This window comes from Carassius auratus, chromosome 42 (genome assembly GCF_003368295.1).
Source record: "Carassius auratus strain Wakin chromosome 42, ASM336829v1, whole genome shotgun sequence".
Taxonomy (NCBI): domain Eukaryota; kingdom Metazoa; phylum Chordata; class Actinopteri; order Cypriniformes; family Cyprinidae; genus Carassius; species Carassius auratus.
Window position 1 is genome coordinate 17,764,356 of NC_039284.1, and position 16,075 is coordinate 17,780,430.

At 36.5% G+C, this 16,075-nt stretch overlaps 1 protein-coding gene across 2 annotated transcripts in view; it reads left to right on the forward strand.

Moving 5' to 3' along the window:
• The window catches only part of LOC113060912 (neuronal PAS domain-containing protein 3-like), a 783,891-nt gene that overhangs the window by 634,907 nt on the left and 132,909 nt on the right, over positions 1–16,075 (forward strand). For both annotated transcript variants that reach the window (XM_026230178.1, XM_026230179.1), the window contains exon 4: positions 13,872–13,954. In XM_026230178.1, coding sequence (XP_026085963.1) covers positions 13,872–13,954 — 83 coding nt within the window. The remainder of the gene's footprint in view (positions 1–13,871; positions 13,955–16,075) is intronic.

A 16,075-nucleotide genomic window follows, 5' to 3' on the forward strand; every position in this document is an offset into this window, starting at 1 on the left:
CCTGTTCTTTCACCTAATTCTCTGCCAAGGGCAAGTGTGTTAGGAGGGGCACACACACACACACACAATCACACTCACACACAGGACTGTAGAAGAGATCCATTACACTGTCTTCTGCAGGAGAGATCTTAAAAACAGTGGAGAGGAAGCAGATAAGAGGACTTCTTTGCATTGGTGGTAAAACAATTGGCCAATACTCTAGATACATTGACATTGAGGAGGAATGCTGAGATTAGTGCTGTTTGGTGGTTGATTGTAATATTTTATAGTTGCTCCCTCACCGTCCTGAATATGGGGTTATATTCTAACCACCCACTATCACACACAGGTTAGATAACAGAGCTGAAGGGAATGTGTTACAAAGGCTCTCAGATAATGCAGTGAACAAATAGGTCTGATAGCAGATCTTAATTAAATCACGATGATGCTCGATATGGTTTGGTCAAATCTTTTTTTTTTTAAACTGAAGTGTAACTCCATTGGTCTGTTTCCTGCAGTTCCATTCTTTAAATTCAATATAACTTAATATAGATAACCTTTTAATGTAAGCAATATTTTATATAATTATATATACATTTTTCTATGAATTGTTTATTAGTAGTATTAGTAGTATTTATATAGTAAATTATTTTTTAAATATATGTGTCATTATATATCAAAATCTGCATGAAATCAAAATGTAATGCATATCACTTAATTTATATTATTAACGATAAGAAAATTCATGATGTTATGAATTTGTGTGTTTATTGATATATACATATATAAATAAAAAAGTAATAAATAAATACATAAATAAATTATTCTAATAATAAGCCCAGGTAACATTATTAGATGATGTTAAGTAATAGCTTATATTTATGCAAACTCACAATCCCACCTTACATTTTGTGTCTGTGCATTACACATATTTCAATCATATCATAGATGTAAATTAGTTTTTTAACATAGTTTCTTGTCGACTTTAGTGTTCTGAAAACTTTGTCTAACTCTAACATGTCTAACTAGTGTAGACTAATCAAGCCTTTTGTAAAACTTACTTAAAGTTATCACAAATCTTAAAGAAAAAAAAGATATAAAACTTCGATAGATATCGAAAATATCGATAAAGCAGGTTATGAAACTGCTCAGTGATTTCTGAATTTTGCAGGTTAAATTTGATAAATGTTGAGGAATCTTTGTGAATATTTCTACATAGTTAGAATTTTTTTTTTTATATTTCTTGAAACAGATCTGTTCTGAGCAGTATTCATGTTCACCTCTAGCTTCACGCTGACCTCTACGTAATGAACTACTTGTAGCGTACTAAATCAGCTCAGAGTATTTAACACAGCAGAGGAACTGATTTCTCCATGTAACTCAACGTTTGCAATGAGATGACTTGTATCCTAATGGCTAGTAATTAATTCTTTCCACCTCCCTCTCTTCCTCTCTCCATCCCTTTATATTCCCCTCCCCCCATTTTTTCTCCGTCGTGCTCTGAGGATAGTTCTACTTTTCCAATGCTTTATCTAATGCATAATGTTCATTTCAGGCCCCTAATTAGGTTTAAATGAAAATTGGCTCTGCAGAAAGATTGATAGCTGGGAAAGCATCAAACCACCCAGCATGTCCCGGAGTTGTGAGGCTTAAAATGCAATTTGATGAAGCAGTGCTGCGAGGAGCGCAGTGTTCATTATTTTTACGTGCAGGTACTATCCCAGAGGTGCACCTGACGTGCTCTGAGTCTACCTGGACATGAACACAAATACCACCCTCTTTGACTGCCGCTTGCTTTTATTACTGCTCTTTTACTCTACTGCTTCTTCCACAAGTACAGAAACTGTCCACAACTTAGTGAGATGCCTAACTAGACAGCATTTTTGAGTATTACTAGCACACTTTTACAGTAAGCTGTACATAGGCTAACATGCACACTTTAGGTACTAATTTGAACCTTTTATGTACTAATACACAACCCTTAGGTACTAATTTGTACCAACTATGTACTTATATGCACCCTTTACCTAAAATATACTATATATATATATATATATATATATATATATATATATATATATATATATATATATATATATATATATATATATATATATATATATATATATATATATATATATATCAAGAGTATTGATGAATAATACTTCCAATCTAATAGAAAAGTGATTTTTATTTTATTTTTACTTTATTTATTTTTTAACCAGAAATTGCTAGTGCTGTTTTTGTTTTCTCTTCAGAGGATTGTGTGATTAGCTTAGCAACATGCTAATGGAAAACTCTATTGGAATTTATTTTTAGTAGAAGTAAGCTTCACATAAGATGCTGTATTCGTGTGATGTGTGTGTGGATCAGTCACTTTTGAGGTTCCATTTCAGTTTTGACGTTGTCTTACAAAGGAGTTGCCTATGAAAGCAGTAAACAGAAGGCAAACAGATACACATTAACTCTAAATGAAAAAGAAGCTGTTTCATAATGGTCTTACACAGCAAAAAATCCTGTTCTTACTCTTGGTATCTTGATCTTGTTTTCCAGTAGAAATATCTAAACATATTTTAAAACGAGATGAATTTACCTCAGTAGCAATCTTGCACAGATATGAGTGTATTGTTTCAATGGCAGAATTTGTCTTGTTAGGCAAAAAATATTCCAAAATGTTTATTCAATCAATCTATCTATCTATCTATCTATCTATCTATCTATCTATCTATCTATCTATCTATCTATCTATCTATCTATCTATCTATCTATCTATCTGTCTGTCTGTCTGTCTGTCTGTCTGTCTGTCTGTCTGTCTGTCTGTCTGTCTGTCTGTCTGTCTGTCTTGGTCTGCCTGTCTTGGTCTGTCTGTCTGTCTGTCTGTCTGTCTGTCTGTCTCGGTCTGCCTGTCTCGGTCTGCCTGTCTCTGTCTGTCTGTCTGTCTGTCTGTCTGTCTGTCTGTCTCGGTCTGCCTGTCTCGGTCTGCCTGTCTCTGTCTGTCTGTCTGTCTGTCTGTCTGTCTGTCTGTCTGTCTCTGTCTGTCTGTCTGTCTCAGTCTGCCTGTCCCTGTCTCTCTGTCTGTCTGCCTCTGTCTTTCTGTCTGGCTGTCTCTCTGCCTGTCTTTGGCTGTCTCTCTGTCTGTCTGTCTGCCTCTGTCTGTCTGTCTGTCTGTCTGTCTCTGTCTGTCTGTCTGTCTGTCTGTGTCTCTCTGTCTGTCTGCCTCTGTCTGTCTGTCTATGTCTCTCTGTCTGTCTGCCTCTGTCTGTCTGTCTGTCCCTGTCCGTCTGTCTGTCTGTCTGTCTGTCTGTATGTCCCTGTCTCCCTGTCTCTCTGTCTGTCTGCCTCTGTCTGTCTGTCTCTCTGCCTGTCTCTGGCTGTCTCTCTGTCTGTCTGCCTGTGTCTGTCTGTCTCTGCCTGTCTGTCTGTCTGTCTGCCTCTGTCTGCCTGTGTGTCTGTCTGTCCATTGTTATATCATTCTATGGTTCTGTTGTTCTGTCTCATTTTTTATTTCAGTTTTACTTATTTTTCAACGTTTCTCTCTTGTACACAACATAGACAAACTATCTTTCTGATGTTCTGTTATTTTCTCGTTTTTTCAATTGTTTTATCTGTCTATCTTTCTATGTGTTGCTCTATCCTTTGTTCTGTTTATATATTATTCTTATCTGTTGTTCTTGATTTGTTTATCTTTTTCTCTCACATATTTACACATATGGCCTGATTTCTATGCTCTTTTAAAGGCTCTTTATTACAATTAGATGTAGTTGTTGTTGTTATTTTATCAGATGTCCATTTGACATTCAGTAGCATTACTGAAGATCGTCTTAAATTAACCGGCTCAATTTGATTCATCCTATATGAGATTGTTAGCCTCCATGTGAGCATCATGACATAAAGCGCTGTTCATCACTATAATCTGGGGCTCAAATACAGTACCTCTCTATTTCTCTCTCCTTCTCTCTTTCTCCTCTCCTCACTGGATCATGTCATTGTGGGTTAGCTCCTAATTACTCTCTCCCAGAGATGTTCCAAATATTCCCCTGGTGCTAATATTTTTCTGCCTCAACGACTCATTATGTTGTTTGGCAGCCTGAAACATCAGCCTTTCAATGTCTGAGCGTCGCGGCTCATGTACAGTCTTCCACCTCTACACCTCTCTCTCTCTCTCTCTCTCTCTCTCTCTCTCTCTCTCTCTCTCTCTCTCTCTCTCTCTCTGCTGGTCTGTTTCAACAACTACTCTGGTTGCCGTGGCATCGCAGGTTGTTCTGTGCCGTGTGAATGTGCCTGTAATCATCTATGTTATAGATTCAATAGCGTAAAGCCTGAGTCTCATGTCTGCTCAGCTTCTGTTGATTGCACACATATTATCCACCCCTTTCAGGCATCATTCTGCTGTAAGGTCGATCTGCCCAGTCTATCCTCTGTCTACTTACACTGTCATTTCCTTTCTGTTCTTTATGTGATTTTTTATTTATTTAATTTTTTATTTTGTTAAGGAATCAAACTGGGAAAGCATAAAACCACACTGCATGTCCTGGAGTGGTGAGCTTGAAAATGCATATTACATATTATACATATATTTTTATTATTCTTTACAACAAAATTATGTATTTATATATATATATATATATATATATATATATATATATATATATATATATACTATATGTGTGTGCACTGGATGTAGTTACTAGAAAACAAATACAATAATACATTACATATATTATATTACATTATTAATGTATATTATATTACATTAAATTGTTTTGCACTTAGATTAATATGAATTTAAATGTAATTATGATTATATAATTTTAACTGAAATAACACTTAATACTGAAATAATACTTAATAATACTTATGTACTGTATATATATATTACATATTATACTTTTTATTACTCTTACTTGTATATTAAAACTATAACTTATATATGTTCTAAATTATTAGATTAAGAAATTAGAGAATTAAATGAAAAAGAAAGTCATCAGATGGTTAAAAAAATTTAATGAATTTAAAGTGACAGAAATAAGAAATAATTTAGAAGCAGATTTAAGGAAAAGTCTGAACACAATTGCTCTATTTTCAGTCTAGGAGAAACAACTGAGATACTAATGAGATCACTTTTTATTTTAATGACTGCACATTCACATAGAATCATCTTAACTCTCTTAGTCTTGAGTATTTTGCCAGGTAGGATGTATTGAAGTCGAGGACATCTGTAGAGGACAACATGGTGGCGTCTCAGTGCACATATTTTGATGTGTGTGTGTGTGTGTATTGAGACAGTGTGAGGCGGGCAGGTTTAGTGTTGCGTCTGCTAGAGGCATGTAATGCTTCAGTTGTGAGCTGTGAGAGGAAAGTGTCTGGAAAACACAGACTTCATGGTACATAGAGCGGCCTTGATGTGTCTTCAGCCCCTCACAGAACACATATCAACCATGACATCCGCCGTTATGTGTTTCAGTCTAAAGAACCGTCCCAGAACTTGAGGAAAGTGGAAAAGTCTGGTCTTTCATTTGACAAGTTGTTTCATTTTTTGTAGCCGTTGTGTTAATGTCTTAATATTGTATTCTGTTTGATTGGATCATCCTTGCTGGGAATTTCTTCCTTTGGCCTCATCAGCATGTGAATTATTAAACAGTGTAAGCAAAGTTAATAGTCAAGTGCTGACCACATGCTTCAGGATTTCTGGGGCTTCTTCAGCAATCCTTAATCCACCAATCAGGATGTTTGCTTATTAATTTTTTTAAATGCTAGGAAATGTTGGAGATTTGATGCACTTCTCAAGTCAAAAGGGACAGCATTCAGTTCTCCGCTGTTTTTCAGCACGTGTCCTGCAGGCCTGGCCAGCTTCGGTTGGGTTTCTGAGAGAAGCCTGCTGCTGCACTTTACTAATGGATTGTTTGTGTGTATGTCTGCACTGGAGGACAGCGTAGGTAGCCTGCCTTGTGCTTTAATGCGGTTTGCCATAATGAATGCATTTCCAAATTAGATGAGGCTTTTTTTCTCCCCATTATTTTCTTTTGCTCGTCGCGTGGTATTGATTCAGTTGCGGTGCCCCCTGAACTTGACCTTGCTTGGGCTGGTCAATGTCAATATCTTGTACTCCTTTGCCTTTCCTCGTCAGAGCAAACTATTGATAGTTGCATTTAGCAAGTGGGACTCCCAGGATCTAAAGATCCATACGAATTTCGGAGGTGTTGGAATAAAGCATCAGCCTCTCGTGAGAACCAGAGAATAGCACAGCATCCTTGACTTAAAGTCAAGATGAAATCAAACTGACCGGGTGCTTGATTCTTTATCCTGAAGAAGATAAAATGTGGATGTCATTTCATGCTCAACACAAAAATATTTAATTAGATTTGTATTATTGGTTAATGTGTGTGTGTGTGTGTGTGTGTATATATATATATATATGATTAATAGTGTTTTTAATTATTATTTTAACTGGTCTCCAAGCCTGGTCTGACTGGTCCTTTGGCTGGTTTTAGAGGGGGTTTGACCACTTATCAGTGGTTTAAGCAGGAATGTTTGTGATTGACTTGACAGAAATACATTGACAGGCGACAAGGTTTTCCAGTTAAAACAGCGGGTGTATGTTCACCGTGTTTTACTGCCATTTGTTTGCTGCATCGGTGAAAATGAATGGCTTTTGTTCTTGAAATGGCTCTGCTTTGAGGATAATGCGAGCTGTGAGTGTGATGTCGCTCTGTTTCGCTCTCCGTCGGTTTTGATACGGATCGTGAGTGGACAGTGCTTGTCAGCTGGAGAGCTTGTGTCCCGCTCTCCCCGGCCCTCTTATCTCTGTATCTGACACAGTTGTTTCTGCTCGTGATGAGAGGAAACAGCACAATGATAAAATACCAAATCACTTCAGCGGGAACTTCAGAGCCCCTACAAGCTTTCCATAGGCATTTATTCCTCACTGAGCGCCTCTTCAAGGTGTAATCTAGCATCTCCGTAGCAATTGAGCTGGAGATTTCCACTCGCGCCCTGTGTTTTAGACACAGAGATAATACCAGTCGCACTGAGAATAGTGAACGGGTTTGAGAGCTGACTCAGTAATGCATCAATCTTATGGCTTCCTGTTTCAGAGCTAATTATGCAGATAAACTGATTTTGAGTTGCTGGTCACCTGGACTGGTGTCAGAATGATGAATTTTAAGGGCATTATCATGAGAATATATTTTCATATATAACTATATAAAAGAACACATTATCAGATGCATCAATCAAAATACCATGAAAAAGTGTATCTACACTATATACAGTATACTGTATATACCATATATATACTGTGTGTGTGTGTGTGTGTGTGAGAGAGAGAGAAAAAAAAATATATATATATATATATAATTATTTTTTTACTAATACTTTTTGGTATTGAATTATTATTTAAATATAAATGTTGATAATAATAATAATAATATTTTATTATATTGTGTACATTTCTTTGCTGTAATGAAATTCAGTCTACTAAAATTGATTCACTGTAATGAATTGGTTAATTATTTTCCATGAACCAGATTTGTTTCTCATCAATCATGTGTTCTTATATACTTTTTATAGCAAAATATGAAAATACTTATATACTGCTGCTCATTTTTATGTTTTTGATTAAGTTATGACAAAACAAAGACATTGCTGAGAGTCATTATTATTGATTATTTAATTGTATATTAATAAAATATAGTGGAATATACATTCCACATAAATTTGTACAAATAAAACAAATTGTGTTTACTGAAGTAGCAAAATATTAAAATAATTCAATACTCCTATTATTTCTATATTATTGACTAAGTTCCTGATAAAGACAAATGAATAAGATATTTTTTAACCAAATGAATATTGCTATTTATTATGTAATATTATTATACATATGCAATAATATATTATATACATATTAATACAAATATTACATATTATTAATATTATTGTGTTGTCATATTTCCCATTGAATAGGAAGTTGTATAGGACTAATCATTAATAGACATGGATTAAAAGCCAAAAAGCTCATTTTTTGAATTCATAGGGTCTTTTAAAAGCTTTCTATGATGGGCAGGTTTTGGAGCAGAGCTAGAGATAGAGAGAGAGAGAGAGCGGGTGAGCGAGGTGTCATTAGCGCAGAATGAAGTGGCTTAAATTTTGATGATATAAATGAGCAGAAAAGATGAGCATGGATTATTGAACACATCATCATGAAAACTTAAACCAGTTAAAAGAAACTAATTAAAACAAATGTTTCAACCTCCATCTTCACGGGCATCACTTATTCAGAGGCCTTCGCGAGGAGAGCGATCCAGCCCTGTCATTATCCCAACCACTGTAAATTATTTAATGAGATCTGGCCTGGGAAAATATTAAGAGCAGATTATGGATTGAAAAGACACCGGGTGGGAAGGAAAGATTTGACTTACAGTTTCAAATGTGAGAAAATCTCGATTATTCCTGTGGAATTGTCAATGCGTACAGTATTTTGTGATATAGAAAAAGTGCATTTAAAGTTTGACCCATCTAAGAATTCAAATAATTTTGTATGCATTTAATTAACAAGTTATTGTGTATTCTGTGCATATATCGGTGTAAATCAATGCAATTATATATAGTAACTCTGTTTTGACGTTATTTGGCACACAACTTTTTTTAAGTTTTAATTCTGCCAACTTGAACATTTATGATGAATATGTCTGAAATGCACTAATTTTATTTCATTTTATGGCCACATGACCATCTGGTTCCTTAAACAGATGAAGTTTAGATTTTCTGAACCTTTTCTGAAAAGGAAATGTAGACATTTGAGCTCTTGGAAGTGTAATTTAATTCCCTTGATGCAGACTTTGATGAAGGGGTTGGATTCAGTGAAACGTTGAACTCTAATTTCCATTTGCCCTTATTTCTCAGTATTGTGGGATTGGTTTATAATCTTGTGAATATCATTGTGACTCTTTTGCGATGAAGAGTTTTTGTCTGAAACGCAGGCTTGGGTTTCTGCTCTTCTCTTCGAGGGACGTTTGCTGCATCTAAAGACGAATGAACAATGAAACAAGAAGAGTCTGTAATTTTCTGAATAAGCTAATAACATGCTGTGTTCTCACAGCACTTTTACATGCAACTATACAAGTGCACAAGATGTTGTGGTGTGTGTGTGCATGATAGAGCTGTCACTTATGTGAAAAAATCATTTTTGATTTTTAAGACATAAGTGATCATTGAATCAATTGTAAAATCGATTTTCCATGTCTAAAAAAAAAGACGTTTCCATTTCCAACGCCAAATAACGGACGAATGTAAAGAGAGCGCTGGAAACGCACAAGTCAGCATTATTTCTTATTTATTGGCATTAAGTTTCGTGCAGAATAACAAACGGCAACAGGAGTGCAACATTCTCGAATAAAATATATGCAGAGTGGACTGCTGCCATAACATAAATGAAAACCATAAATGAAAAACATTACTGCAGGCTTCAACCAGGATGCATTCATGATTTAGGCAATTCAAAAATTTCCACATTTAGTTTAAATAATGATTCAATCCATTTCAACCAACTGTTCAAAAATGAAACTTTAAAATGGCCATGTGTGTTTTTTATTGAACGTAACCGACAACTGGGCTAGACGGCACTAGGCAGGCATAATGAAATGCGCAAAAAGGCTAAACCCATTACAAACTATTGGACAGGTAACATTAAACAATTCGATCAACATTTTCGGGGTCCAGAGCAGAGCATTTTTTATTCACTATATGTCCAGCTGTTGAGAAGACTCGCTCCGACCGCACTGATGTCCCAGGGACAGCTACTACTATTTCGTCCTGCCAATCTTCCACCACAAAAGCGGGTCGCTGTCAGCTGGCAATGGTGGCTCGTTTTCATAACTCATCATGCCATTGCCCTTCATTTTGTTTGAAAACACTAGATGCAGCGATTGAAACCGTAAAACTATAGGCACGTAAAATTGCTGGGTATTTTCTGTCTAGCTTTCGCGACGCCTACTGCACTTTCGGAATTCTCTATTTTCTTTTTCTGCTTGTTTGTGAGTTGTGTTACATCTATAATTTCTTTAATTCTTTTAAAATTAATAGTGTACATATTTGTTTAAAATCGATGCCCTATTTTCATTTTTGGTTGGTCCTATCGAATGTGCAATCGATTTTCAAACCAAAAATGACAGACCCTTGTGCATGATGGGCCGTTCAGTCCTGATCGTGATGGGACTCACTCCTGTTTAATGAGAGCAGATGTTGAAGCAAATGAACCAGGTGAAACATGGAGAAATCTGACATTGTTCAGTTTAAATCAGTGACCCCATGTAGTCTCCTTGTCTTATTGTACATGATTTATTTGAATAATTTCTGTAGCATGTAATAACTTTCTCCACATCTCTTTTCACATGACATTATGAATCCCTCTTATTCATTTTCTCTCCTCCAAACCACTCTGATATGTAATGATACATTTCATGAATTAATTAATTTGTGAAAGATAAAATTAAGTACTATTTTATTGTTTTAAAATTATGTACTAGTTTTTTTACCTTGTTTACTTATTTATTTATTTTATTTTATTTTATTTATTTTTGGGAAATGAATTAACTACAAGTTTGAAAACACCCTTAATGTAATTTATTTTAATGAAATACCTTTAATCAACTAGAAATACATACATTTATGCACGTTAAAATGTCTATGAGTTGATTTTACTTTAAAGGGGCCATATCCTTCTATTTTTAATCATTATTATTTTCAATTTTAAAAGTCTTAATTTAGTTTTATGAGAATATTTTCCACCTTCTTTCTCACCCTTGAAGTAAACATGCTGTGAATGTAAGAATTATGTATGCAAATGACTTTTTATAGCTATTATGATTGACTAACCTCTTTGCATTTGAATTGAGTTAGTTAACATTAGACATTGCCTGTACAAAAAGATTTCATTTCGAGGGACAGATATACTTTCTGGTTTCTGTGATTTTAAGGACTAAGAAGTGTTTTGTTGGGACTATCTTGACTGATGTTCCCCAGTTCCCGGAAAACATATTCCCAGTCCTCGTCAGATCCTGAAGGACTTGCCTGATCGCTGTTTAGCATCTGACTTAGCATTCCTTAACACATAAGGATTATGCGACTTCCCATTGTGCCGTTCATGGCTTTGACGTTGTCTGTGGCTTCCGACCGCGAGAGCATTGACAGCTTGATGAATTAGACCTGACATTTGCCAAAATAGCCGTCCTGCATGCCAGCTGCCAGTTGAGCGTCTACACTCCGTTAATTGAATTGGCAATTTGTGTAACAGTACCTGCCCCTGAGCCTTTGGTGAAGCCAGGGAACGCCATTTAGCTCCAATAATCCAAGACTAGGGAATAAGAGGTCTAAGCTTCACAAGAAATTATTGCAGATTTAAAATGACAGTCTGATGCCTGCTGCCAATTTCGAATTCATTAACAATAGCAATAATGTTGACTTATAAAAGTGAAAGTTAAATTGACTTTCTAATAGCGCAAGCGATTTGAAATTGTCACTGCGGCGAGTAACAAATTGCATTTATTGCAGTCTTGAACCAAATGCTGTTTGTGGCATGGCGGGTATTGAAGACTAGCATTACATATTGAAAGTGTCAAATGGAAACAATATTGTCTCATAATAAAATGCCAATAGTCTATATCAGACTTGGTCTGTCCATTTGCATGTTCACAAATTGGCGTCAAGGATATTGCGTTTATGGGTTGGCGATACTCTGAATGAAATCGCATCTGCATATATGTCTTTGACAGTATACCTGTACTCCATACACCAATCCTGTGTATTTTACAGTGCTGTTACTGTATTTTGTATGGGACGTATTAGGTCAGACGTGATGTGTTTGCTCGTGTTTCTGGTGTAATATATTTGTATGTCCTCAATCTGCTGTGGCAGGGAGCTAAACTAGAGGAGATGTATTATGGAGAATCATGGCAGGACAGACATTGTGTTGCCTCTGTGCTCCCGCGAGCTTCATTCATATATCATTTGCGTCATGAACAAAATGAAGCAGATTAATAGAGCATAATTCCTGAGATCAATATGCAATTATATTAATCTCTCTGCTCGCTCGGGCGGCGTGCAGAGGAATGGCGACACAGTCGTTGGACAGTATTGAGTATAGTACTTAAACCAGGGGACCTGAGAATCATTTAAGATGCCTTTATTTACTATTTTTTGTGCACTTGCTGCTTTTCGCTATCTGTAAATGTCTTAAAATCATGGATCTGCAATTGGTTTTCAAATGCATTATGTTTGTGTTGATGCGTCTGTTTAAACCTTGACATGTCATGTGACAGAGTATTCAAAACACCACAGATTAGGCTTCAAGATTCAGCCCACTTGGTTTGTACTTTGTTTCGATGAGCTCATCTGTGGTTCAACATGTTCCCATTTTTTATTGTGAAATCTAAAAGCTCCTCAAGGTCAAGGAATTTGGAGGACGTGCGGCTGATTTCCATGCGGTGGTCTTAAGTGAGGATCCTTGTGTGATGAGAGCTGTTGTCTGGAGATGTCTTCTTTAAGTACAGAGAGGAGGAGGAGGGTAATTTGAAGCTGGTCAAGTGAACTCTTAACTTTGGTATATTCTTCATTGAATTGCTTGGACTGCTGGTTTTCGGGATCAGATGCCTGCTAGAGCACATTATATGCTTTGTTCACACTGGGTTTAATTCAGGTTGCTTATTCTATTTCATGTTTTTGTTGTTGTTGTTTTTTTATTATTGTGTGGGACTTATTTGTAATTGAATTTAATATTTTATTTTTTTTTATATTTTACGGTGTCTTTTCTATGTTGTGTGGGACTTTTCTTTCTTTTTTCATTATTTTGTTTTAATCATTGCTTTATATGAGGAATATTCACATATATATGCATGTGCATGAATGCGTGTGTCATGCTGTGTTTGGTGTGCAGGTATGTGTTCCCTCGGGGCGTGAGAGCTCCCTCTGCTGTGTGCTGTGAGCCGCCGTGTCCGAGTCCCACCAGCTCAGGATTGTTTATGTCTCCACCCGTAGTGGTGTCTACTGACCCCTGCACTCCAGGGACAGAGATGAGAGCCCGTCTCTCTCTCACTCTCCCTCCTTCCAGCTGCCGCTGCCCTTCCCGCTCATGTTGTGGCACGAATGTTCCTCCGGGGCGGACACAGAGCTTACCGCTGAAAGCATTACCAGAGGGGAAAAGTGTGTTTACCCAGCTTGAGGCTCTCTGAAGGACAGAGGCCTCTCATTTGTGTCTCGGCCCCTCTCGTGCTGCTCACCTGGGGCACCCGTCCTCCTGTCCCTGTCGCGCCCTCCCCAATTTGCAAAGCGTTGTTTGCTGCTGGTCCTTGAGAATCCTTAATGGCCGTTCAGTGCTTTATTACATCATTAATTGCACTTAATTCTGCAACATTACCCGAACGCCTGGCCAGGCTTGGAAAATGAAGTACACTTTGTTATAAAATTCTCTATAATGAGCTCTGGTGGGACAAGGTCTGTTAAGTTTGAAATCACCCCAGGCCATTTTTTAGCAGAGCCCGAGTCGACTTTAAAGTTGGAAACTTGGAAAAAATGCCCTGAGGGCGCTGTTCTCCGGGTGCTTTGCAGCTCAATGGATGTGGCGATATTAGTGCTGCTATAAACAGCGGGCTTTGTAGCACTGAGCCTGGCTGAATATGCAGAAGGGAGTTGTACCGAGGCTTTGATTTGCATCTGTGTATTTACAGTACCGGGGGCTTAGTATTACTGGGGCAGAAGTGTTTATTCAACAGTTTACCCTTTCTATTTAAAATCACACAGGTGGACTCCATTCCCAGGTTGGTTTGGATTTAAAGGGAGGCGTGCGTGCGTGTGCATGCGGACACGAGTGTACTCATGCTGTGTGCTTCTCTCCGCAGCTATCGGCTCCCAGAGGAGGCGGAGCCCCAGCACCGCTGCCGCAGAGATCTTTGAGCCTCACCTCGGCAGCCACATCCTGCAGGTAAGATAAGATTTGAACTCTTTCAACTGTCCTTATTCATCCAAAACACCCTGATGTTCTTGGTTTGAGACTAACATTGGGTATGAAGATCATAATATGCATATTTAACATGGACATTAGGTAATGAGCAAGTTGAAATGTAATCATGAATATGTCTGTTCCTCTCTTTTTAAGAAAGCAAACAAACAAAAAAAAAGATCTGTGTGAGCTGATTATCTTCTTGGAAGGTTTTTTTTTTTTTTTTTTGTTACAGGGGTTTGAAATAAATAAATAAACTTGATCATTAATTTAATGTTTGTAGATTTTCTTTGAGCCCTGACATTTGATTTAAACTTCAGTAAATTAAGTATGTTTCAGTAAAACAAAAGAAAAAAGAAAGAAAGAAATTATACCTGAAGTAAATTGTTATTGGTCAAATTTACATTTCAGTTGAATCAGTGAGTTAATGTAGACTATACAAATTATTTTAAATGCCATTTGTGGACAGCTTATAAAGAATTACTGTAGCAAAAGCTAGATATTACCAATTCTAGTTGCCAGATTTTCTGTGGCAGCATAAAAATTACAATTTAATGTGCAGCCAAAATTATGAAATTGTCCAATATGCTTGTTATATTCTGACCACAATTAAGTTAATTTAATGTACTTACTTCATTTTCATTAGTTGTACAGAACTCAAATGAGGACTTGAAGGCAACATAAAAAGTTATATTTCCCCATCTTAGGCATCTTTAGTATCAGACAATTAGTAATATTTTGTTCATAAATATTCATAAGATTAACAGCAAATTCCAGTTGCTTCTGAATAAATTCTAGCAGGTGTTCTACATTGACCTGGATGAATGAAATCCTTCACAGATGTAGTAATGTGTGTGTTTCTGTTGTCTCAGTATATATGTGGTGTCTCTGAGCTGTTTATCATGTGAGTAAATGAAGGATGACACTTCTCAGTCTACCAGGAAAGCTCAAGGGAGTGATTTTCTTATTACACCTCATAGAAGAAAAAAAAAACTTTTTTTTGTATCCATTCCTAGCTACAGCACTGATCTCCTTTTAAATTCATTTTAATGACACAGAACGAAAAGCACAATTTACACCAGTCACCTGTGTCCAAAAAAGCGGATTAGGAATATTTAAATAGCGGTTCGTTGGTCCCTGGACTGCCAGAGCTGTTCCCTTACGACAGGTTAAGTGTGTGTCAGCAAAGCGGAAATTTATAATTAACACCAACACCAGGCTGGAAGTCTGTCGAGGCGTGGCCTTTTCAAGGAAGGACTTGTTCCTGGCAAATTGTCCCCATTAATCTTCAGCTTAATTGATTGTGAAAAGTTTTAGGATGACATTTTAAAAAAAGCATGCTCGACTGGTGATTGATCTGAAGAAAATGAACTAATAATGGATGCAAGGCAGTCATTAGTTGTTGAGTGCCGAGTCTAATTTTAGACAGCTTAAACCGTGTTTGATAGCGTTTAATAAAGAGGATGAGAAGGCAGAGCTGCTAACCGTTTTTCACCTGCAAACGGACGCTCGCATAAATACACACACATACAGAAGTGCTTTTACATGGTTTCATAGGTATGTTTGTTTGACTAATATTATAGGTTTGTTTTAAGACAGCATTGAGTTCTTCATTCTGCTTGGTTAATAATGATATTGGTTTCTAACTGGTTCATTTTGAAGTATGAAATAGTTGCTGGTTTGTTGATAACGTTACAGTTTCAAAACTTTTGTGGATTCGAACGATTCCATGGATGTTAAAGGTTCTTCATGGAACCATCAATGCCAATAAAGAACCTTTATTTTTAAGAGTTTAGAAGATTACTGTTTTTAATGTTATGTCAAAGTGGTGCACTTTAAAGTTAACAAAAAAAAACATGAAATTAAAATTAGACCCATTTAATTTTACATTTTTTGTTTCTAAATAATTGTGAAGGATTCATAAAATCATGTTCTTCTGAATTTTATTTTTTTTTTCTCGAATTTGACTTCTATTAGTGAAATTTCATCTATATTTTCTGGTCTGAAACGGGTCAATTGTCAAAAGCACCACTCACACAGAAGTCACTTTTAAACGATGCAGCTTTCAACTTTCATCGGAGACTCCAGATTGTTTTGATTCTA